The 26,289-nt window shown below is 33.4% G+C and overlaps 3 protein-coding genes across 6 annotated transcripts in view; 1 reads left to right on the top strand and 2 right to left on the bottom strand.

Annotated features, from left to right (window-relative positions):
* The window catches only part of cno (adherens junction formation factor afadin), a 59,528-nt gene extending 58,847 nt beyond the window's left edge, over nucleotides 1-681 (bottom strand). For all 4 annotated transcript variants that reach the window (XM_089633947.1, XM_089633954.1, XM_089633963.1 and 1 more), the window contains exon 1: nucleotides 379-681. The gene's annotated coding sequence lies outside the window, so the exon portion shown is untranslated. The remainder of the gene's footprint in view (nucleotides 1-378) is intronic.
* Nucleotides 682-13,177: 12,496 nt separating this feature from the next.
* Nucleotides 13,178-20,168, bottom strand: LOC149426889 (putative acetylcholine receptor chaperone). Its single transcript, XM_089638989.1, has 4 exons — nucleotides 19,741-20,168; nucleotides 18,473-18,611; nucleotides 15,957-16,101; nucleotides 13,178-13,373 (listed from the first exon to the last, which is right to left on the bottom strand). The coding sequence occupies exons 1-4, from the start codon at nucleotides 19,849-19,851 to the stop codon at nucleotides 13,304-13,306; spliced, it is 465 nt and encodes a 154-aa protein (XP_089495115.1). The 5' UTR covers nucleotides 19,852-20,168; the 3' UTR covers nucleotides 13,178-13,303.
* Nucleotides 20,169-22,660: 2,492 nt separating this feature from the next.
* D1 (D1 chromosomal protein) lies at nucleotides 22,661-26,021 on the top strand. The gene is made up of 4 exons (XM_089638976.1): nucleotides 22,661-22,783; nucleotides 22,903-23,005; nucleotides 23,975-24,067; nucleotides 25,407-26,021. The coding sequence occupies exons 3-4, from the start codon at nucleotides 23,993-23,995 to the stop codon at nucleotides 25,677-25,679; spliced, it is 348 nt and encodes a 115-aa protein (XP_089495102.1). The 5' UTR covers nucleotides 22,661-22,783; nucleotides 22,903-23,005; nucleotides 23,975-23,992; the 3' UTR covers nucleotides 25,680-26,021.
* Nucleotides 26,022-26,289: the final 268 nt, after the last annotated feature.

The raw sequence follows: 26,289 nt of genomic DNA, 5'->3' as shown, positions 1-26,289 counted from the left end.
TATTCGCATTATCACAAGTTTAAAACTCCCAAGTATTTAAACGCACAACCTTTTGTTGTTTCAATTACCCATTTTGACATGTACCTACAATCAAAAGTTACGATCTGAGCGAGGTACAGTCATCAATTGACAAATTCCAGCACGCCTCAATGAATATTTTGGAATGCATAATAATATAATCGGCAGAACATTTTCTTTACTTCGAGAGATTCCTGTTCTACACAATAACACTAACAATAACTCCAATGGGTACTTAAATCCCTACTGCACCCCGTGAAATAAATAAAAGTTGAATAAAACTCGCAGTTATTTTTATAACACATTTAAAAGTTAAGGCATTTTGATAAATATTCCATTACGTATCGCAAAAGTTCATACCTTAGTGGCAGAATATCCGGATTAATGTTATCTCTGTTTCACTAACAGGTAAACATATCACCTCATCTTTGTCACAAAGTTTTAAACTTTTTAACACAACACGTTTGTTTTTATGTTTATTTTAGCCGTGCACGGAAACGACAAAGAGAAAAATAGGCCGAACCACAACTTTTTCGCAGGAAAAATATATTTACTTTCAAATACTACTAACACTTATAACGGAATGCACTTGAAACTTCAAACGGCTAAAAAAACGAACGTCGAATACCTGTTCTGACAGAACATTGCCATGTAGATGTGATGCTAACGTCTAGCCTCTGCAACTAACGTTCTTCTGCGCAACTATTGCTTAGCCCCTGAAAAAACTGCGCAGTGCGCATGCCCAACCAGTGTTTTCAAACTTGTGTGGCGCGACTACTGCCGAAAATAGTTTTATGAAAAAGTATTGTCCCGAAATCAAAATAATAACTTTTTTTGAACTAGTGGATTTCGCTTACTAGGCAAATTAAAAAAACTGACAAAATGTTGCAAGAATTAATAATATTTTGAAATCGAGATAGTGGAATATACTAACATGGAGTAAATTGAATAACTGTTGCATTATTATGTGCTGTTATGTATCTTTACCTATATACCTATATTTATATTGTAAATATTCTTTAAGTAATGAAATTTAAATGTTAAATAAAAACTTTTTTTCTTCCTAATGTTTACATTTTTACCCCCTTGTGTGTTTTAGATTTTGTGCAGCTGAGAAACAACCACTTACTCTACATTCGGGTTTGGCTATCAGTTGTGCGGGGTTTGAAACACGTTTATTAGTAAGGCCCAAATTCTTGCTTTATACTGTTAACCTTTTATTCAAAATAACTACATATGATGTGGTCTCGATGAAAGAGGAAGTTGCTTAGTATGGTGTACATTATGGTGTTGTGTGTACAAAATAAAAATAAATGATTATAATAACATATGTATTTCTAGAAATGTATTATATATTTGTACAGCGCCCCGGAGGTGATTTTGCACAAAAACTGCGTTATACAAATCATCCAAATATTATTATTATTATGATGATTCAATGTATCAATAAATAAAATGTTTGAACATAGCGGTGTTTTTTTCTAGTAATTGAACTGAAAAAGGCCAAAATAAATTGTCCTAATATTACATATATATGAAATATTTTTTTTATCCTGAACCAGTTTTCTCCAGGGGCATGGTGATGGGTTATAGGATAATTTATAAAATGACCGGTCGGTGGCTGAGTTGACATCGCGTTTGGGTCCCACCCAGGCGTGTGTTCAATTCCTCGGCTAACTAAGTCCTCCATCACAACACAAGTAACATTTTCCGCTTACGTGGTGGCAGTAGGAGATTTTCAAATATTGTCAGGTTATTCGTAACCCGGGAACGTTTGTCTTTCTTTAAAAAAAATAGTTCTTAGTTTAGAATGAATTCCATTAATTTCGTGAAAGTGTTTAGAAATAATAGTTTTTTTTCAATATCATTGATTGTAGGTAGGTATATGGCTAACGAATTCTGACTTGTGCCCAGGAGACGATCAATATTATTGTCAATATATCGTCAATATTTCGACCAGACGTCCAAGCCACGCAAAACACACATTCCCAACAAGCAAAAATAAATAACTAAGCCGTCAAAGGACAAAATAAAATGTATGAAATCATTTGTAACTATTAATAATATTTTCATTTGTGTGCAGCTATTGCTTGATGTCGTTTGATGTCGTTCGTCGCGCCTGGACGAAGTATTGACGATAATATTGACAATTGACATTCTCGTCTCGTGGGTCGTGAATACTTCATATCTGAAAGTTTGTGGGCAATGAGTAGATTTTCAGGGGAGAAGAGTTTCCCGGTGATTTTTTACTCTGTTTTTCTATTAGTTTCCTGTGGAGCAATCACACTGTATTCTGTATTGACAATAAACAGTTGTTATTATCTCCCGTGAGCTGCGGTTGCTGTGTTGATGGCAGTGTTTATATTTTCCACAGACTAAACATTCTGGCTTCCTTCCTTGTTTTTAATTTATTTATAAAAGGGTTGGGCATCTGATGTGTTCGAAATTTGTACCATAAATATTATTCTCTTGTTGAATAAAAACCGTTTATTTATTACCCGCGTTAGTACTTCTATTGGACAAATAACACCTATGTATATGGCAATAAAATTGTTTAAATCAGTCATTGAGTCAAGTACGTGTGCGGATAGTAGTAAAATGATTATAATTACTAATAGTTAGAAAACTCTTCTGGTTAAAGAAGGCATCGTGTTAGACATAATGATAGTAAAAATGATCGTGAATGAAATACCAAAAACTGAACGACGCCAGAACAGGGCCGGGGTAGACTTTTTAACGCCACAGGCAAAAGCTATTTTAGCGCCCTATTAGACTCCCATGTGACTGTACACCATTGTACGGGTTGTTTTTACTGTAGACTTGCGGACAGAGTGTTTCAAAATCCGATGTTTCAGATGGCATTCCTTTTGTTTTGAAGGCCAATTGTGGAAAATTGCATCAATCTCGGAATAAAACTGTTGATTTGTATATACAGCAAAGCCACGCCGCCCGCCCGCCGCAGACACTCTTCTTTATATCTGTTGTATATAAATAGACGATATATAAAGATAAAAATAGCACAGCACAGTTCAGTTACAGGCATAAATAAACCAATCACGTTACGGGCGATTTCATTAGAGTTGATTATTTCCAATATTATTACGAAAACCATTGGCGTACATTTTAAGTGTTGCTAAGCGACCAACCGTTGTTTACGTGGATATAGCAAAGAAAATTCTCACGCGCATATTGTATAAAAAGTATACAATTCACCGATAATATGCCAACGTGCCAGCATAAAAAAAAATTGTCCTGCATACATCTCCTATAAAAAATGTTTTGAATTTTTGAAGTCACTTATTTCATAAAATGCCTCGACCATAGCTCGACGCTAGTTCGAACAAGAATGATGACGTCACATTCTCAAGATTCAGGGGAAGCCATACGCGAGCCCAGCCGGCTCCTATGGAACCGGTATGGGGAGTGGGGAATAATACGCTTTTAATCACTTAGGGCAGGTCTACTAATATTCATATGTCTATGACGTAACCCATAGTTTTATACAATACGAACAAACTATTAGTAGTCGGGAATCATATTTCTCACTTTATGGCAGCCATACTACTTTTTTTACCATCCACCTTATTTTATTACTTTTTTTTAAATCGATATTCAGTCAAAGTGCATTAATGTTATATTTCGATTTTAACATTTTTTCTGGGTGAGTTTCAATATCATTTCGTTAAAACGCTGTAAGTAACCGATTCATTTGGAGTTTTAGTAAGATTTACAGAATGGTTTCGGTTTTTTCATAACTACATTAATCCAATTAAGTCACAAACTATCAGATTGTTATTTATTTATATTTTTCACGCCTTGAATCTTTTTCATGTGTATATTGTTATATATAAGTTATTCAAGAGTACAATAATACGTGTATAATATACAGGGTGTCCGGAAACTCGAAGTACAAGCGGGAAACTGGTGAATCTAAATCACATTTGGAGTCGATTTTGTAGTATATTTTTTTTTATTTGAGCTTTCGTTATCGAGTAAATCGAGTTTGGAGTTGTTTTTTTTTTTTTTTTTTTAATCTAATTCTTATAAATTATTACTGAAGATCAAATTACCCAACTAATTAAAACTATTTGAAAGTAAAACAAATGAAGAAACTCGGATTTGAAGCATTATTTTGAAATCACCCTTCATTTAACCCGGTGTAATCATAAAATATTTCTGCTCTGCAGGGTTAAAACATCTGTTATTCAACCCTAAACACCAGAAAAAACTTTAACCCTAAAATAGCCGAAAAATATTTTTTTTTGGTTTTTTTTTTTTTTTGAAAATGCTCAAATCAAAAAACTTTATGTTTTTTTGGGTTCCCCATGTGGTGTAGATTCTCCAGTTTCCCGCTTGTACTACGAGTTTCCGGACACCGTGTATAATATAATAAACTGAGTATGAACGGTACTTATAGGCAGGTACAATACAAGTTGTCATAGAGAGTTCTGGTGTACAAAGGAGTTCAATAATAAATTGAATATAATAACAATGGTACAACAGAAGAACTAAGGTATTACAAAATAGTTACAGAGCAATATGTAGTAACTTTATTGATATTTATAAAATAAACATGTGCAGTTTGTTGTATTTACCAAACCTATATTACTCCAGTTTGGGTGTTTTACAGAACATAGCTAAATTAATACAGCGATAGAAGGTGCACATGAAGAAGTATTAAAGAAATAATTGTAAATCGAAAGTTGTACAATGGAATTTGACAAGTGTATTGTAGTAAATTTGTAAACATAATCATTAAAATAAATATGAACATTTTGTTGTAAAGCACGTGTAATTAATCTTTAATCTTAATATATAAAAAATCAGCCTGCGAATGTTTGCCCTCGTAGTTCTCCAAAAGTAGTATACCGATATCGCTGAAAATTTCAAAGTTTGTTCTTATTAGTGCCTGGAGGACTCAGAGAATAGTTTGAATGGTATAAGAATGCGGGGACGCTCTATGTATACTTATTTAATATAGGAATGAGATACGGAATCGAATTAAAGTCGATGTAATGTAGTTTTTGACAGTAACATTGTGGTATATAGTAATGAATGGTGGAAGGAGATGCCCGAGAAAGACATTAGCAATAGCGAAGCATTGCGGGATCTACTAGTATAAATATAAAATGTGAACTTGAAAAAAATATTAATTAACTACTGTTCCCCTGGTGCAGTACAGGAAAGAAGTCAAACGTATTTGTGTAGGCATCTATAATATATATTTTATAATATTTATAGCAGGTACCTACTCCAAAATGTTGCGCCCCCTAAATTCCGGCGCCCCGGACAGCGGCCCTTGCCACCCCAAGCCCAAGCTGACTCTGCGGATCGGTATGCAGACACGAGTAGGTGCAAACATTCATACAGGCACATGGTAAAATAACTATGCTACTTTATCTTATGAGTTTTGTCGCCGTATTGTTTAGACTACAAGAACGTGAAAAATTGTAAGTCAAGCATCACAAATTATATTTCAGAACGGAGAAGGTGTTCCTATTTATTCTGCAAAATTCAGAAAAAAACGGTAAGTACCTACCTACCTATTTAATTATATTTTACTTACCTTCTTGGAAAAGCGGTATTCTTGACGATAACGTCTAGACCCAGGGCTCAAATATACGTGTGGACAAACAAAAAGGTTTTCGTAATTTAAAACACATTAAGTAGGTACTTACTTGCATGTTTGTGTCGCGTTTCAAGATTAAATATTGACTATTATTCTGCCGTGTTACATAAACACACAGCGTCTTCCTTATGTGTTTTTACTTAACACGGTAGTATTAATGACGGATGAATTAATGGTTGGTGGAAATTGCTTTAATGATTAAATCTGATTAGGCAGGTACCTACTTCCCAACCTTACCTTTCCTCTCCCCACACCCTTCACCGTTAATTAATTTCAAACGTTTGTACATCGAACGTGCAACCTTCCGGTAAAATACATAAAACCATTATTCTTTTTTGATGGTAGAATGTTTTATAATTCTTTACAGTTGCGTCTGTAAAACTATTATCTTTTATTTGAAAGGTTGGGAACCGAGTCCTCTATTACTCATATCGCTAATTAGATTAAAGTAGATACTTTGCTACATTACAAGTATGCGTAGGTACGGGTACAACTATCATGGGACTCTAGTCTATATCCTTGGTGCAAAGCAAATTAGCAGAGCGGTACATTCACCATTCATGGACAACTTTACTATAAGTAATAATAATAATTATAAGTTGTAAAAATAATGCTATGGTTGACTCAATTTTTTGCCAAGTCTGCATATTGCCCATTCCCAAGTTGTTTGTAACTTTGTAGCCATGACTTGCTAGGCAGTGGTCAGAAAAATTGGAATAACGTATTTTATTAATACAAATCATGACTTTTGGGTTCCTAATAACAAAACCTCCTAGATCACCAGGCCGGTACACTCATTCAAAGCAGCCTCCTAACTTGTATGGGATTTTACAAAAATATTCGTTTTAATTTTTTTTCAATTTATTCTTATTTATACATCTTACATCTTAAAATGTTTTAGTAAATTTTAAAAATAAATAAAAACCACAGACATAGGAATTAATAGACGAGAAGATATGGGCGAGGGGTAAAATCAACTGTTGAAGAACGAAGGGAGTGAAGCTGACTGTGATTCGTCAATAAATCAATCTGACAGTAAATAGGCATCTCGCATTATAATATCACCATTTACTTCTTAAAAGTAAAATCTGCTTTGAATGAATAGACATTTTTACATGGGAGCGCAAATTACTCGCCACGTTATGAACAAATTTGCGAAGTCCAAATTCGGCAAAGTAAGGCAGCTTCTATTTTCAGAGTCGTAGTTAGTTTCAGAGTATTTAGTTAAGACACTTTTATAAATGTTCATAATTTACTTCCCAGCAACCAACCAGCTTTGTGTTTCGCGTCCAGACGTTTCTCGATGTGATAGTAACAACTGATTCATATTATACGATGTGAATATGCTTAAAATAAAGTAAAATAATGCTTATATATGGAATGTAATACGACAATTGGGTTTATTCTCTTTTTTCACATCTATTTTTACCAGTTTTCATAGTACAAGTCAAAATTTTGCCGTGTTATTTCGTAAAATGAACCGATGATGCCTCGACCATAGTTCGCACAAGAATGATGACGTCACGTTTTCAAATTTCATTTGAGGCCATACGCGAGCCCAGCCGGCTCAATGGAACCGGTATGGGGAGTGGGGATAATACGCTTTTAATCACTTAGGGCAGGTCTACTAATATTCATATGTCTATGATAAAAACACATTTTTTTGATGGTTCTCATACAAGTTAGGAGGCTGATTTGGTTCAGTGTCCCGGCCTTGTGATCTAGGAGGTTTTGCTAATTACCGGTGACCGGATAACTCATCAAAATGACTATTCAACACACCTTTAAAAAGTCATACAATGTCATGAAAAGTGATGAAACAAAAACTAGGTTATAAGTTACGTGGGTTAGCTTTATAGGTTAGTTTTTTTAATTACTTTATATCACTTTTTAAAGGTGTGTTGAATTCTCATGGAATCCTAATACCTACGTATACAAGTGACCTCAATATGAATTTAAACGATATTTACTTAGGTACTGTATTTTAATTTATATCTACTAACGTAATTAATTCATTTAATATTCAGTGGACCAAAGGAAGATCAATAAAAAAATAATAACGGTCCTTTTCAAGGCACCAAAATTTAAAATATAATATTGAAAATACTGCAGCCTCCTTGTTTACAGAGCAATGTACACCACTGCTCATATTGTTTGAAATAGTGAACATATTTAATAAAATGTAATAACTGATTGAAATAATTATTAGAAGTCCTGTCCGAAATTTAAATCCAGTTACTTAAGTAGGGACCTTTCCAATGAATTTTCAGGTATACCTTCCATTCTTGTTGTTATTTTTCTCATTTACTACATATTATCTATAAATGTCACAACACAATATATTTCAAAATTTAAGTATGACATTTTTATGTCCAGAATATTGGCAGTATTGGTACTGGTGTAGGTGTAATAAGAAACTGATAATTTTTACCTATTATACAGTATTTTATTTTATTTTATATTATATTTTACCAAACTTTTCAAAAAGCAATTTATCAAAATTTTATGTCGGTACCTACTTACCTATTTTTTCACTTTTATTACACATTCATCGGAGTTTTACACATGTCATTAAAACAGACAACGACTTTTTATAGATAATTTTTTTCAATTTCGTTTAATTTTTGTAATTGGACCATGTCCCGAAATGAACGCTAATCCTCGATGGGTTTACTTTATCTATATACGGTGTCCGAAAACTCGTAGTACCAGCAGGTGAATCTACATCACTCAGAGTACCCAAAAAAAATCTTATTTCAAAATTATATTTTTTCCTTACTCTGCGGCAACTAAAGGGTTAAAAATAATTTTGCAGCCATGTCTATACTTCGACGCATCTTAAAAGGCATCAAACATATTCTGGTTTTAATCCCCTAGCTTTTTTTATTTGACTTGAAAATTCCAACTTGGACATCTTCTGACTGGACTTACTCGAAAACGAAAGCTCAAATAAAAAAGTAATAGGTACTACAAAGTCTACTCCAAATATGATGTAAATTCACCAATTTCCCTACTTGTGATTTCCGAATACCGTTTACAAAAGTCGTACTTAACAGACTATGAATGTTTCAATGTTTTCGAGTGATTGTGGATGCTTTTGTGGAAGATATTAGAAGAACCTAATATCTTTGATATTGAGCTTACATTATATTATTTTGTTTTTTTTTTCTTCATGGGCTTTGTTTTGTCAATCTTCTTGATCTGTCATGGACATCGATATATTATTATGAACTACCTTGATCGATGGTCATGGGGCATTTGCTGACCTTCGGAGACAATGGTTTGGAATGATTGTTAATTTTTCTATCTTTGAGGCAAATCCCCAAGTATCCGTTGCTTATATTTATAATGATTGGTAATATATAAAGATAATAGGTATGAAGACACGGCATAGACCTTAATCATTATGAAGGCCCTTGTCCCACAGTATTTAACGAAATCGTAGGTGATGAAGTGAAAAGTTCTATTACAAACATACATGTGTACATTTTGGTGTAAGGATGTGCTTATTTTTCGGGATGATTGTGATTGTGACTAGGGTTCTAAGGCCTCAAACTTTCTCTCTGGCTCTTTTTGAGACGGTGTCCTCATTAATTAGTAGACATCGGATTGGTCCCTTTTGGGTAATTAGTGGATATTTGAGCCTTTTTTACCGTTAATGCATATTCGTGTGTTTGTGTTCTATTCCAGCGATTTATTTTTCAAATTATTTTTGTAATTAGAAATTTTCTGAGGAGTATTTTTTCACAGGAGGCCCAGAGGAAAATAATTTCTCTCGAGGCCTGTCACCTTTTGGGGATGGTGTATGGAGGGCCTTTTTAAGGAAAGGAAGGAGATGAAGTTCTGAGAAAGAAAAAGGTATTTGGGGTGGGTGGGAATCTAGAGTTCAGTGTGCCCAGTGACTGACGTATGAATCCATCCCTCCCGCTGTGGTGCAAGACGATAGGTCGAGAGAGACCAGCTGTCCGAAACCCCAAACCAGCCTCTCTCGATCCGGCCCACCACGCAGTTGGTGGACAGGCGCATCCGCCGCCAAGACCTGAACACACCTCACCAGTGGCGGCTCGTGACTTTTGGGTGTACTAGAGTGCTAATATTAAAAAAACGGCATTTCTGATGTTGTTATAGCTGAAAACGATTTTTAATTTTTTTTCGAAAATCGATTTTTTGTATGAAGATTTTCAGGAAATTTCAGTATAGATGTGCGCCGCACGGCATTCCTGAAAATCTTCATACAAAAAATCAATTTTTCGAAAAAAAAATAAAAAATCGTTTTCAGCTACAACAACATCAATAATGCCATTTTTTGTAATATTAACACTCTAGTAACCCAAAAGTCACGAGCCGCCACTGCACCTCACCCAATATAACCGGATACCCCTGCTAAGTCACAAAACGTATCAAACTATTGGAAGAATTGTTAAAATTAGATTTGTACTAGAGATGAACGTGTTTGAATTTTATTTAAGCCTCATCAAAGATATTTAAAATTGTTATCATACGGCACGTACGACCGAGTATGTTGTAGGCGTACCGAGAATTTTGCGGTAGGTGTTGTTTGCTTCGAGAGTGTTGTTCGATTATACTTCGGTTTGTACCTACACAAAATTGGTACATGTCCAGAAAAAATACGGTGATCTGTACAGAAGAAGAAAAAACTGAAAGTGGTAATTTAAAAACTTTACTTAACATGTTTGTAAACAATGTCAATCAAACAGGCATTGAATTGATTGGCACTATTCAATTATTTAGTTAATTATCACAGTTATCAGCTAGTCAAATAAAAGCATAACACAAAAAGCCGCGTGTCGTAATACAATTCAGATGAAACAATAATAATGTTAGTGTTTGTTTTGAACATCTAATTCCACGCATGATATAGGCACAACACGATGAAATCATCAACACGGTGTGTTAATAGGCCACTAGCATGCATTTTATAGTGGCAGAAAAATGTGTCTTTAGACCACTTGCATACTTTTTATAATTACTTAGAAAAGATTGAATAAACAAATACGTTTTTTTAGCTCGAGGCGTCACTAGGGATATCAAATTGTACAATTACGATTTTCTTCATTTATTTATATAGAAAAGACTTTTAACATTTTGCATTTCTGACAGCTTAATTTCTCAGTACACCGAAAAATATTCTTATAGCAGAAGCATTCTTGCATAAAAAACCAGATAATAGGAATATTTAGTCGTTTTTACGATCTCTGACTCAACGGTAGTTATTAAATCCCCATATAGAAAATAAACTGATATCAAACACAGACTAAAACCGAATCTACTAAACTGAACTATACAAAAAAACACTATCTTACTTATTTTAAAATTATTTAAAAAAAAAAATATATATATACTACCTGATATATGTTTATAATTAAATTCGTATGTTACTTTGTTGTAATATTAATTTCTAATAATTAAATTATAATATGTATAATTAATTATATAATTATATATTAATATATCCTCAGCACGGGAGATCCCAGTGATGATATCATTATCTCTATATTGTTAATAAGAAAAGAAAACAATAAATCATTATTATTATTATTATTTAAACATTAAACCACAACGTAGAGTCCGCTCCCTGAGAGAATTTTGACAGATATTTTGACATGAAGTTCGTACATTTTTTTTTGCTTCTGACTTGAATTTTGGATATTATTTTTTTAGCATCCATGAAAAATTATGTCCGGTCTTTCCGGTTTAAAAATAAATAGTCGTATTTCACGGATTGAAATTAAATAAAAATCGAAATGGTTTAATACAATCAAATACGATTTAAAAAATGGTACATAGTATTTTCCTGAATCGAAAAAAAATTTAAAATGTAATGCAAGTGGCCCTTTCAGCACCTCTATCTCCCTGTCAAACTAACTCATATTACTTTAACGATCGTGTCCAGCACGTTCGTCTCTTATTTCCATACCTTAACCGTTTGAAAATAAATCACTAACTGATATGAAGAAGTTAGGCCGTTACAAAAACATTATCTGTAAATTATGTTCTTAAAATAATTACACATCTGAAAAACAAGCCAAGTTTGGGAGACATCAAGGGATTTTTTTGGATTTAACTAAAAGTAAAAAGTACCTGTTATCTAAAATTAAAAAAAAACTTGAAACCTTGGAAAAAATCCTTATCAATGAATGTACAGATTTGAGATAAAGAAACGGAGTTCTTGTAAAACAATGTATCTCATAAAATGTACGAAGCATACACCTAAAAAAACGAAGAACAATAATAAACCGTTTTTATTTGTATTTGGTGAATACTAGGCTTATGTAAATAAAATTTAGAACATAATTTTTTTCAGAATGTCGTATATACCTACATATTTAATTTCGTAAATCGTAGAATTGTCTGATAAAAAATATGAAAAATTCCGTTTGCGAATAAATTCGTACCTGGATGAATCTTAATTATATATACGGGGTTAATTAAGAGCGCTTGGCCTCTCTCACTTCAGGAAAAGTCTGGTCGATTGTGGTTCTGCCGAATTTGAAATTGATCGGCTTTTAAAACAGGAGCAAAATTGAATTGAATAGTGTTTACTTTTAACATGGGAAATAAGAAATAAATGAAATTCTAAATATGCAAGTCAGTTCCGAATATCTCGGAATTATAAAGGAAACGTCAAACAACATCTGGTCAGCACAAACATGGTGGTTTTATTTCGAAGAAATAGAAAGTAATCTTTTTCCAATTAGAAATTATTATATGAAATTGAAGAACACCTCGATTAATTTATTATTAGCTTACTAATGAAAAAAGTGCAATAACTAGTACCTACTTCTTAACTGTAGAAAGATATTATCAGCGGCACATGGCGTAGACTTTTTAATATGTGTGAAGATAAGTACCTAACTACCTACATCCATAGATTTTGGTTTTTCACAATTTTTTTCGGTTCTTTTATTTAACATAACATATTTCATTTGGTATATGACGATTTTTTTAATTTATTTTAATAACCTGTCAAGTTAAGTTAAGCTCTCTTGTAAGCTAAGATAAAACTAATATAATATCTCCTTTTGAAAAATTGAGCTTTCTGTAATAGAATCAATTTGTCTTTTATCTAAATACCTTCTAGTGAAACATTAATTAATTGGATCCATTTTCGGTTTACGTAGGTACATACAATAATCACAAAATCTGTTCGTCTAAAACTAAAACTCTTGAACGGTAAGCTGAGGTGACTTGAAATTTGCAAAGCTTTATCTCGCTTGGATATCAATAAAAACATTTTTCAATTCACAAAATTCTCGTGTACTGTGGAACCTAGAAATACATACTGATACTATATCATTATTTATTAAAATTATTATTTTTTGATATATACATATATATATATGTATATATATATATATATATGTTGTAATATTATTTATCCGATATATGTTTCAATTATTCAAGAGATATCTCGGTCGAACACGGTAAATAATGTTGGTAGTTTATAAAAGGGAAATAATATAATTATATGTATAAGGATAAATAATTCAAGACGCAAATTTTATGTGGTGAAGGTATAAATAATGTTTTTTTATTAAACAATAACAAAAAGACGGACACATTTTAACAATTATTTCATATTGAGCTTTTTTCGTACAATTACGACACAAAAATGACAATTTAGAAAAGTGAAAACTATTCTTGTTTGATTCCCGTTCCGTTGGCTGTTGGAACTGCGGCGAAATCTCGCCGGGTCACCTGGTACCTGAAAATGAATAGACACATTTTATTTATCTTTCTAACCTAACTAACTTCTACAGGTATAAATACCCCTAGAACCCCTAGAATTGTGATTTATACCGATTGACAGAAAACAGTTGTCTCGAATTCGAATATTTGAAAATGGAATATAAATTCCATCAGAAGTGAAGAAAATATAACTTACTTCGGACACACTATCGTTTCATGTCTTCAATGAGAATAATGCACTACTTGCATGATTTTTTTCAAGCCAATTAAAAATACCTGCAAGAGGCTCATTATATTATAAATTGGGACATTCTGCAAAGATAGGTGGCAAATAAAAGTAAATAAAATTAGGCAATCGAAGAGGGGAAAAACCAATGACTAAATTAAAAAAAAGTACAGTTACAAGCAAAATGTTTAAAAACTAGTTTGGAACACTCGCCCGCAGTCCCCTCTTACCCCGCAAATTCCCAAATATACTGGGTGTTTATTTGAACATTAATTTCGACAACGTTATTTTTATGTATTTTTTAAATTATTCAGCTTCCTTGAAGAAAAAAAAATTATTAAATTAAATTTTGGATCCACGCAGCAGGTTCACTATTACACAAGCTAGCGTTTCTTTAATTATTTACTTGTCGATCGACACAAAGTAAAATAGCTCTTTTACGGTTTGGAGTGGAAAAGATTTTTTTCTAACCTATAACAACTGCCTTTTCAAAAATTGACTAGAAAAAGACTGAGGGAGCTATTTTACTCGAGTATAATTCAGGGCGTGAATCTATTGATTCACACACATTACATAGCTTTGCATCATGTACACGAGTACCTCTGTCATAATAATTATAAATTTAAATAAAAAAAGCCAGCCTGCGCAGCCAGGAGTTATTTTGTAATTATTTATTTTATGGGTTCAGTGATTTTGAAAAATTGCATTTTCTTTACAAACTGAATACAACGTCTAGTCTAGATTCCTAAAATTTATGATAACAAAACAGCTTTGATTTTCGATGATTGAGTTGACATGACCTACGACAATTTTCCAAACATACAATTTTAAAAATATTTTCGCCTTGGGGAATAATTATAGCAACAGTGGGTCATTAAATTTTTTGTACAAGCGAGTTTACAACTAAAATCTTCTTTGGGATCATTGAAGTCTATTGGGAACGGCGAAATCTAATTGAAGTCTAATGGGGAGTCTGAACCCAAGAATCCAAACATAAAATTAGGGTTCCATGATAACTCAACACAGTGACAATTCAACACACTTGAATAAAATGTGATATAAAATCTATGAAACGATGAAAAAAAAATGTTTTAACCTAACCTAATCTACTCAACCCAGTTAATAAAGTTTTTGTTTCATCACTTTCCATGACTTTATATAACTTTTTAAAGATATGATGAATTATCATTGTGATGATTTATCCGGTCACCAAAATAAGTCTTGACTTATGACGGCCTCTGTGGTCGAGGGGTAAGGCTCTCCACCATGAATCGACCGCGGGTTTAAATTCCGGCGTGCGCAAGTATATGTTATTTGATTGTATAACATACAATTGGCACGTACCCGACAAACTTTAACCAGCTATTCCTTAGCACATTTGGAGTAAAAAATGTTATGGGCACTTTGCTGTCCGGTAACATTTTTTTTTAAATAAAAAATTTAGTATTCATATTTTCACCACATGTCACCAATGTTTTATCCTTTATCAAAGTTTGAAAACCCGTCTGGCAATATTTTGTTCGAGTTTCGTTGAATAATGTACGTACGTACCTACGTTGGCGCGCTTTTACAATCACAACGAAATGGCACGGCACCATTCGTCTCATTTTTAACTATTATTATTTAGTGTGTACGAAAGAGCGAGGACACTTTTTGACACACTTGCTAATAACAGCTGTTGAACACGAGAAACAATGCAAATGACAGTGACGGAGTGTGGATTTTTTATTTATTTTTTGTTTTTAATGGGAAAAAAAATGTTAGCGGACAGCAAAGCGCACATAACATTTTTTACTCCAAATGTGCTGAGGAATAGCTGGTTAAAGTTTGTCGGGTACGTGCCGATACACCCTATATATTCGGCACGTTCCAGGATGGTTAGACACTTTCAGTATGGCCGTGATAGCATACCACCGTTCAGAATAGAAACGTTGATTAAAATGGCTTTAGCCGAGTTTGATGACCAGATATGAATAGCCAAGTACTCCCACCTTCCTCATCACCATCTACTTCCCATCTTAGCTACGTTCAACCTAAAAACATACCCTAATTGGCAGAGAATAAAGAATAAAACTAGAAGTGCCTTTCGTACAAATTATAATCGAAACAAAAATGGAATTTAGCTAATAGCCTAGCGCCACGTCTCACTTACACTCACCTGACATCGTAGATTTCAATTCAAAACACAATATTGTATTAGAAATTTAAGCCTCTTTTGGTAATATTTGAATCATGAAAGACTTCTTGTGTTATTCATTATTCTATGGCAATTGGGGATGCCATAGTTACTGGCTTTTTGTCTCGCCAGTGTCTCGCAGTGGGGAGGGGAAAAGACAGGTTGGGAGGTAAGGAAGTTGACATAATATTACGAACCATATCACAAGTCTCCCGCTCAACATGAAGAAGAAGACGAGAGCCGGGGCGGACCTGTCGAAGGGGTCTCCTACCATGTAGTGCGAGTAGGCAGCCAGCAACATGAGCATCAAAAGTCCGCCATTAGCGGAGTTCTTCACTTTGTCTGTAAACATAGAAAATCTCTTTAATTTTACTTCAAAGTGGGGTATTCACATTTATGTTTATACGAACTCCTCTTCAAAAAGAAGAAGAAGATGGTTTAACCCTTCAGTACTTTCATCACTTTTGTTCAGTTTTCTGTGTATTTCAAATGCTCTATTTTAATATATTTATCTTATTTTTTGTTATTCGTACAAATTTAGAAACTACATAAAATTATCTTTCCAGTGTATGCGTTTAAAATAAACATTACTTTTTCTAAATAATAAAATTTTATTATTTAGAAAAAGCCCGGTCATATATGACCATAAAACGCTGGAGGGGTTAAAATTGAGATAATACGTAAACACAAATGATAGAGTGAGCGTGCTAATATTTAAAATTATCATAATTGACAGGCTTAAGCGACTGTTGTGAACGTATTTAATAAAACACTATATAATTTAAAATAGAGCAACAATCTCTCGTCATCTGAGATAAGTTGCATTTTTTTCATACCATGTCGTAGCCACTTCATAGCATGCTAAATAAAATATCCAGATGTTAATATTTATGTGGTGGAATATCATTAGTGATACATTGAAAATGTTTAAATTGTTGCAATCAATGAAGTTACAATCAACGTCATTGGTATAAATATATCATTAGAAACAGATGTGTTTTTTTAAATAATTTTAGGAGCATTCTTCGAGAATTTTTTCTATCGAGGGAATTTCATATAAATTATTTTTCAACTCAGTATCTGAATAAATATTGTCTAAAAAATAACACATACAATGTAATAACATATAAATTTTCAAGGGAAATATCGAAGTATGATATACCTATTATATCAGTAGAAAATCGGGGATATTGAGGTTAGGGTAAGCAGGGCAACTGCAATAATAACAATTCGGTCGTGACATGTCAATACGGCCATTTAAAAACATGCAGTTTTATTTTTGATTGTATTTTGGATTCGTAAAACAGTCACGTTTCAACATCTTCATTGTCTTTACTATTGCTTGGATTGGGTCACACAAGTCTTATGCTGAGTTCCTACTTTGTCATCTTTTCTACGGTCTATTTCATAGAACGAAAGTTGACGTACATTCAATTTTGGGTTTCTATCGCATATAAAGCCTGTTCTCACTGATCTATTTCATTGTTTCTATTAAATAATTCATAGAATAAACGAGGCGGGATCCTAGCTGTGAAAACTTGGAGTTAGTGCTGCCATTCAATTTTTTAACAAAGGATTTAAAAAAAAGTCAGAATAGGCACCTCTTATTTAATTTACGGAAATCTGTTTTTATGTCTTCATAATAAAACATTCATTGTGCAATCACGAGCTTTTGAATTATTGGTTAGTTGATTGGTAGTGGAATATTTTTTGTATGTAGATTTTAAATTCATTTGTACACTATCCCCGATAAAACGTGTTTTATAAACATTTTTTTCTACATGAACGTATTACTAAAATCAAAAATATTTCTAGAAGGATCCCTACAGATGTAAGTTATTTATATTCAAGATGAATTGAAAAGGGACCTTGCCATTTAAATATTGTGTGTAAAACGGTTTGAAAAGTTTGTAAAACGTTTTTCTATACAATCAGCGGTAAGCATCACATGTTATTTTTCTAGACGATGAATTAGTAACTTCCCGAGGGATCCCTTTAGAAACATTTGAGATTTTAGTAATAAGTTCATCAGAAATGAATCCCGCGGAAAGATTGACACTAAGCGCCCCTGAGGTGATATTTCACAAAAGCGGCGCTATACAAATTGTCCAATAAATCAATTAATTATTTGATAGAGCAAATTCAACCTTGGGTCTGTCCAATACGCAAAGCCGCGCGTTGCATATTTTTGTACACAGCTTCATTACTTATGTCGTTAAGATTCTGGCTTTATTTTAGGGTATTGTCTCGTCTTAAATAAAAAAGGCAATTTAAAAACCGATAATTTGTAATCCAATTTCAAGTTTGTGAATGCTTGTAAAAGTATATTTTTAACTGCAGTTTGGATTGAAAATAAATTGTCACTGGAAACCATTTGTTTAGAAAATTGGATGTTGGATGACACTACTGTTTCTACCCTCAGTAGTAATATTGGTTCCACTTAATTATATCCTAGTTACGTAGCTAATGTAACGTGACGGGTGTTGTTATGTCTGAGAATGTGTATAGAACCGGCAACCAGCAGTGTTAAAATGTGATCTAAGCGAAAGCTCTATAATTTGGACAATTGCCGCGGCACAAGTCCAATTTAATGCCACCACCGAGCTTTTCAAATCTAAATTAATTAATCATTCAGGAAGGTTCATGTACAACAAAGGTGTCTAGCTCATAAAATTAACACTTCAATAAATTGAAATAGATATATCATTCTTACCATTTGGTATAGCCGCCATTGCTAATCCAAAAATGATTTCTAACGAGCCGACCACTCGCCGGTACCATTTTGACGGTACTTTGAAATCTAGGAACTCCGTTAGTGGAAAGACTTTGGAGTATTTCACATACTCTTTTCGCTGCAAAAAATAAGATAATCATGATCATTAAATACACAAATAAAACAGGTGGTAATGTATTAGGTGTAATTAATCATGTAAATCGTATAATAATACGATTCCGTCGGGATTTATTTGATCGGATCCATTTCCCAATCGGGAAAGCACAACGATAAACTAGCCTATTTCTATCTTTAGTAAACAAATAACACAAAAACAGATTTAAGAGACCAGAATAACGTAATTAAAAATAATTACGGTGTACATTATATATATATGGTGCAAAGATGATGAATATTTTATAAAATAAACAAATAATAACACGCAGAGAAAGACAAAAATAGGGATTTGATCATTTAGAGAGAGATCATAGCATGCACATTTATGATTCTAGTTTATAAGCTTTAGTAAGAAATACGAATATTGACTAATTTATTATTTTCATACTTTGTAAACATTGAATAGAATTTGGGTAATGACAGTAAACAGTAATGATAAAAAATAATAATAAATTGCTAAAGGAAATTTGGCCATAAGGTACCACGAATAATGTTTTTTCTTCTATTTCTTGCCGCTCATGTTTGACTCAAAATTGAGCTCGGTCTTTGTAATTGAGTTCTTCCTCGCGGAATAATCAATACTAGACTGCAGCCTGCATCCATGCGCAGGAGAACTCAATTTCTCAAAGGAAATACTTCCCTACTACTTCAAAACATCACCCTTACCCATTTTTCGACACATGAGTATGACACTAGTAAATTGATGCGTTATAGAAATCGTGTATTTTAGGCTATAAATTATCAATACGAGCTGTAAACGAAAGTCAAACATGTCATATTTATTTATTTATAAGCGAAGAAATGGCTCGTGAGTCAGCCTGCAGATCAGTAAGAGCAAAGCGTTACCCTGCCAGTACAGAAATCTGCCAGCAACCAAAATAGCTTTTGCTCGTATTGTGATCGCAAAATTGTGTAATAAAATTGTAAAAAGCGACAAATTACATTCTACTAACTGAAACATCAAGTGTACATACTCCAAAAAACTACAATAATACATCTCATGTTTGTTTTTTAAAACACATTTGACACAAAAAAGATTCTCTTACGATTTCAACAAATTATTTTGAGCGGGCCATTCGATAAACACTTACCAAATCTTTGTGTAATTCCTTAGATATCTGAGGCGATATTTTAGTTGTTCCAACAAATATGAAAAAAATTCCCAATAATATTGACAAACTTTTAAGTACAATCGATCCCATTTTATTTTTTATTTATTTTTGCAACTAACACATATCATTAAATTGCGGTCACACGTGATTTAATTTTGTGTATAGATTATTTTCTAAACTAGTGACTGAATCGCATCGATGCCCCAGCCCTGAACTGATTCAATATAATATTGTATATTTGTCGTGTACATGTTAAACTTCGATGAAAATGTTGCCTTCACCCATTATAACTAGTCGTTCTATATCGAATTTCTCCCGAAAATGATCATTCGGTGTACTGACTAGTGGCGGCAGCGGAGCTCGCTGGCCGCTGGGGACCGAGCGCATCCGCGCCGACGCAAAACATCAATCGTTAATAGAACGAGCATCGAATCTTCCCTACCAAACAGAAAACACTATAAAAAATAATGTCCTCTACAATGCAAAGGTTTGTGTCTTCACTGTTTTTTGTCAACCAAGTTCCACTTTCTCGACTCCGAAGTTCTATCGATGTTTCATAGTTCCACTAAATTCCACAAGAGCATCAATAATTATTTGTGTTCAAGATATCCATGAACCGACCAAAATCTAATAAGGTAAAAAACACATTTTTACAACGAACCGATTTTTTTATGAATTTCAAATAAATAGGAAAAAAATCGTTCCGTTGATTTCGTTCGTTGAAAGGTTAATATCAAATTAAAATACCATAACCTTGAGACTTGAAGCATCCTAAGGGTTTAGGTAGGTACCCAGTACCTACCCGCCGTCTAATAAGTAGTGACCGACCCACGGTTTCGGCTTCGGTTTCGGCCAATAAACAAGTTTAAGCCGCGGTTTCGGTTTCGAGAAAAAATTGGCCGAAACTTCGGCTCAGACGAAAGCTGCGTTCGTGATATGTCGGATTGCATCCGATTTTACTCGGCGAGTGTGTACGCCTCTAGAATAATATATAATGTTAAAATACACTCTCACAAATTCGTAAAAAAAGTGTTTGTAATTTAAAATATTATTTATTTTGGTCAAAGTTTATCTTTTAAATAATAACTAGTTATTATATTGCTATTGTCTAATTAATTAAAAAGACTATTAAAACTATACTCATTTATTTACTAGTTAGAAGTTCGAAGACCTTTAATATTTTATTCATTCCTTTAAAGTTAAAGTACCTGTAGCGTATATTGAAGAACTGTTACATAACAACGAACAAAAAGCGCTAAAATTAAAGCAATTAAAACTAATTTTAGACCATCGTCCCACGGGTCGGTAAGCAATCGACATAAACCAAATGATACAAGATCGTGGGCAGAAAATTAAGTTCGATTTATTAAGGTAACGGTTTGCAGCGCAGTTCAGTGTGGAACTTTTCTGCGCAGGATCTCTGCAGCATTCGGTTTATGTTTGATGTGGGACGACGGGCTAACACTAACTTTAATGAGTTCTTACAAGTTTAACAATGAAAACGCCTAATTTTTCGGGGTATAGAGTGCCTTTTTACTCATTTAAATAAGTTTCGGCCGAAATTACAACAGAAGTCGAAATTTTGTTTTGGTTTCGGCTGAAAACCTGGTTTCGGTCGGTTACTACTAATTACTCAGCAGAAAAACTATAACTATCTATAAAAAAGTATTATTTTCGACTTCGATTGCATAAGTAAAATTTTACGGTAAAAATGTAACAGCTGATCAGACGTTTCGATTTGAAGTGTGAACCTTCTTTCAACAAGTTGTTAGAAATCTTGTCATTAAATAAAAGTTGACAGACTAAAATTGAAAGTTTTGAACCCAATATAAGCAATGACGTTACAAGATTATTTTACGATGACTACCCGTATTTATATCTCATCACTCTAGACCTTGAGCGATCGCTGCCTAAATTTAGGAAGACGATTTTTCGAATTTATTTCGAAATTCACTCAAACAGCTCAATTATGAAACTTTTAAATAAGGAATAATAACGGGTATTTTATTTAGTCATTGTATACCTACAAATATGGGAAGAACGATGAAATGTAAGTGGATTCATTGGCTTTAAACCACAGCAAGCAATATGATTTTTTGAATGAACACGGCCGAATCCAAAACCGATTTCCCGAAATCTCTATCGCCTTGAAACATTGCTTGAAATGGCTTTAGCCGTGTTCGGTGACCAGATCTGAATATCTCTTTCCTTTTCCTCTTCTTCACCTCCTTCCCTTCCCACTAACTTCAGCCTTAGAATAAAGCTAAATTAGGGATGCCATAGTTCCTTATGGTTGATATAATGTTACTTGTGTGCGGTATTCACAAAAAGCAAAATTACAATGTTTTTATTGAAAATCATCTGCAATAGTTTAATAATATAGAGGAAAGTAGAGGAAAAAAACACGTCAGTCAAAAGTCTATTTCTATGTTCCTAACCAACCGATTCCGTTTACTTTTGAAATAATATAAATATTCAGCTAATAAAATGCCATAAAAAAAAACAAATTAATTTTGAGAATACAAAGAAAGAAAAAAAACCAAGAAGTAATTCACAACAATACATGCAAAAAGCGAAAGGTTACGTTTACTGTTTTCCCTCCAAAATTAGATTTGTCTGGGAGTGGGCAACAATGTTCAATGAAAAGTGTGAAGAAAAGCTTTTAATAAAACAATTCATTTTATTTAGAACAATTTACATATCGATAATTAGTAAAAAAATAAATGAAATCAGATTATTACCATTCACGTTATTTCTAAACCATAATATCAACAGAATCCTTTATAAAAAATAATCAAGTTACACCAAAGCGGAAAGAGTAAGCGGTGGACATAGTATACGGATAAACAACAGGAAGTTGGTTTCAACCAATGAAAATCGAGTAAAATTCAAACTGCAGCTTTCGGTTTGAAAACGAAAACGCGAAACGCATTCGCGGGGGCCTGACGCTACACTAAGCACTGTTCTTGACGTTGCCGTTGGCTTGTCTTCTTTGACCACCATTTGTGCCTTTTTTCTTTTGGTTAGTTTATATTTCTAATAGTTCCATTTGTCGTGAACAATTTCGTCGATAAATAATCTCTAATAGCTAATAATGTTGTAAATGCGAGTTTGTTAAAATTAATTCATATTGTTTTCTAGTTACGCTTCTCGTGCTCTCTGTCGGGACGCCAGTGAACTACAGCTTCGTTTCGCCATTGTACTGCCGGCAAAGCCACGCTAGGTTTTCTTTCAAAGGGTTTGGGTGAGTAAATTGATAAACAAATAATATTTTTTCGTAATTTTTCATTAATTTACAAGTATTTTTCCCCGTGTGTAGAAATTTCGACGGTTTATGAAACCCGTAATGTTTTCTGATAGGTCGTTGACAACCGCGACCCCGTAGATGCTCACTTTAAAAGCTATTAATTCACCATTCACTGTAGATTCTCAATTTACTCGGGTCCTACAATTTTAATTTAGTTATTTTTTGGTTCCTGGTAAAATACCGTCAAAATATTAAGTGAAATTTGTCGTACTTTGTTATTTTCGCGTCGTTTTATGTGCTTCCCTCGTAAATTGGTAAACATGACGCTTCCATCAAGTCAAGGGGCCGCCTGAAATTTTAACTTTTTATGTTCCTATTTTTATAACTTTGTGCTTGAATTTACAATATTACTACCCGTATTATTGCTAGAATTTTATAAATTTCTTGGTGTTGTTTTATTTGGTATTTTTACGAACGCCAAAAAAGCTATTTCGATGACTTGTTTTCAAACATTTTGCGGATGTGTTTGGCTTTCGTAAAATTATTGAGCTGGTAAAAGTGACCTGTGTTACGATGCTATTTGCTTCTGCGTGGCCTATCATTTAGTATCTTTATTATTTGGTATAAAAACAAGTATTCTTCGAATTACGATGTAATTTTTTAACGGAAACTTGTATGAATGCTTCGAATGGCTGAAAGCCCAAACAGCATTATTGAGCTTTATTGTTATGCTTGGGTCCCGAGTTCTGAGTCATTGTGTGCATATTTTTTTTGTGTATCACAATATGGTTTTTTTATAAAAATATCCAGAAATTGTTAGTAGTCAATATTTTTTTTACAGCAAACCAAGCATATTTTACGAAAACATTTTTAAGGTCATTCAACCCAAAAAAAACTTGTCATATTTTTTTTTACACATTTAGTAAAAAAAACTTTTCTCTTATAATATTTTATTATAATTTTCAGAACCAAATTTACTAAAAAATGTCTGATGATGGTGGAGCAGTGGTGGAGAAGAAGGGGAGGGGGCGTCCAAAACCTAATGGAACACCAGTCAAGGTACTTATACTAATCATTCTTCTCTAAGGGATTTTATAATCTAAATCTTGAGGACAGTTGCTAAACATCCGCAAATTATTCTGCTAGTGTGGATGATATTTCATCTTTAACTATTAGAGGAACAGATATAAGAGGCTGTTCACCAGGGGTAGGCAAACCCAGGTATACAATATATTATGACCCCCCCGTTGATAGTTTGAAATAACTGAATTCTTGGCACTAACTAAATTTAAATAAACATATTGTCACCGTAGATGTTAAAGAAGCAAAAAAAGTACATTAAAATCATTTAAAAACCATCAAAGATGGCCATGATCAGAGGATTTGCCAATAGATCTAGCACACATAGCTTAAGGCAGTCAATGATGACAAGCTACATACGTCTTTTGACTTCACAATAATTTAATATAATGTCACTATTGACAACTGAAATTTCTCACAAAATTTGTGGTTAAGCACACATGACTCGTTTCACATCTGGCGATGATTTATTGTCTTGTTAAACTAGGCAAAACAAAAAAACCTGCCTCTAACTAGGCAAAACAGACGGAAAAAACTAGATTAATATATCGGATTGTTAATACCAAGTGATGAGCAAGATTAAGAAACGGACACTTAGATGATTTGGGCATGTAGTGCGAATAAACAAAGAAAGGAGTGTAACGTAGACATCCAAATGGTGTGGAAGGAGAATATTATATGAAGCGAATGTAAATCGTAGTAGTCAGGGATGCCCGTGAAAGACATTGCATGCTCAAGTATCCTTTTAATCGGTTTTCTTAGTTTCACTATTCCATTTTTAAAAACAAAAATGTTACTTTTTTCACCAAAAATCTTTGTGTGCTGTTTTCTTAGCTTTATGATTTAGTGGCTTGGCTCCCTCAACATCTACGAGATATGTGAAAAAGTTAATAAGCTTTCATATTATTGCTAATTTTGTTTAGGTATATGGGTTTACCCAGTGATTATTTGGTAAATTTTCTTAAAATTAGAATGAGTACTGTCTTTCCCGACTTGCCCACCTCCCGAAAGTAGACAATGTTGCGCTTTTTTTGAAACTACACTAAAAGGAAAATTACATTAAACACGAAGGGGGAGTACTCGCTATAATTATATCAAGTTAAAAAGTAATGTGCTCATAAAAATAAATGAAGCGTTTATTCCATTTGTGCAGAGAAAATAATAATTAATGTAAAGATGTTTTATGTTATGCATCGTTTTCAAATTAAGTATTCATGTCCAATCAACAGGTCCAGTTGGTTTGCATTTAATCTCAAGAGCATTTACTAGGGACACTTTAGTAGGGTTTGTGAAGTAATGTGTATGCGTTGTGTTGCAGGAAGTGAAGGGAGAGGTTAAGAAGCGCGGACGGCAGCCGTCAGCCACACCCAAGAAGGAGTCAGCCAAATCATCAGACGATGAGCCCTCCGCCGCCAAGCGAGGCCGCGGCCGGCCCAAGGGCTCAAAGAAGAAGGCCAGCAAGCCCAAGAAGGCCAGCGTGGAAGGCCGAGGCCGTGGCAGGCCGAGGAAGGATGCTCCCCCCCCCAAGCAGACGCCTGCTTCCACGGAGGAAGAAGCGGAAGATGATGACGATGATGCCTCTGACCAGTAGGTCCACCACCTCCTCCCTCCCCCGCATAGCTCAATGTTCAATCCATTGAATCTTCTGTTCATATTATCCCAAAATTTACTTTTGTAATACAATAGCATATCTCATTGTCACATTTCCCTACTATACTTTGGTATGTACGTAATTTACATTATATTTTGAGAAAATTTATACAATTATTTTTTCTAATGTAATGTGTAAGAAGAATTACAAAACTATTTAAGTATTATCTCATTTTATATTTTCTTTTTTATAATAATAATTATTATATAGGCGATATATATTATTGTATCTGTTTTTTAGGGAAAGGTGATAAGTGCCATTTCATTAAATATTATGACTTTACTTTGACACGTCTGTTCATTTTCCCAAAATAGTTTTAGTTCTACGTTATGTAAGAAAATTTGCTTTTTATTTTAAATTTAATCCTTTCATGTGTGTATGTGAGTGATTGTAATGTTTATTAGACTTAAATAAATAAAAAATATCAAAATTAAAACATTATTTAACTTTCTCCCTCACCCAAAGATAGCTTTGCTTTCTAATGTTCTATATCTAATCATTATTGTGCAAATTTTTTTATGACTGAACAAACTTCTTGATCAGTGGAATA

The sequence above is a fragment of the Hesperophylax consimilis genome, chromosome 1 (assembly GCF_061612785.1).
Source record: "Hesperophylax consimilis isolate HC1 chromosome 1, BYU_Hcon_1.0, whole genome shotgun sequence".
Taxonomy (NCBI): Eukaryota; Metazoa; Arthropoda; class Insecta; order Trichoptera; family Limnephilidae; genus Hesperophylax; species Hesperophylax consimilis.
This window is presented reverse-complemented; position numbering and strand designations above follow the sequence as displayed.

What these genes read in the sequence shown, in the direction of transcription:
- D1 (XM_089638976.1), top strand. Translation starts at nt 23,993, where the DNA reads ATGTCTGATGATGGTGGAGCAGTGGTGGAGAAGAAGGGGAGGGGGCGT. An exon ending in CTAATGGAACACCAGTCAAG is followed by an intron (nt 24,068 to 25,406) that starts GTACTTATACTA and finishes GTTGTGTTGCAG; the next exon opens with GAAGTGAAGGGAGAGGTTAA.
- LOC149426889 (XM_089638989.1), bottom strand. Translation starts at nt 19,851, where the DNA reads ATGGGATCGATTGTACTTAAAAGTTTGTCAATATTATTGGGAATTTTT. An exon ending in AGGAATTACACAAAGATTTG is followed by an intron (nt 18,612 to 19,740) that starts GTAAGTGTTTAT and finishes TATTTTTTGCAG; the next exon opens with CGAAAAGAGTATGTGAAATA. An exon ending in AATGGCGGCTATACCAAATG is followed by an intron (nt 16,102 to 18,472) that starts GTAAGAATGATA and finishes CTATGTTTACAG; the next exon opens with ACAAAGTGAAGAACTCCGCT.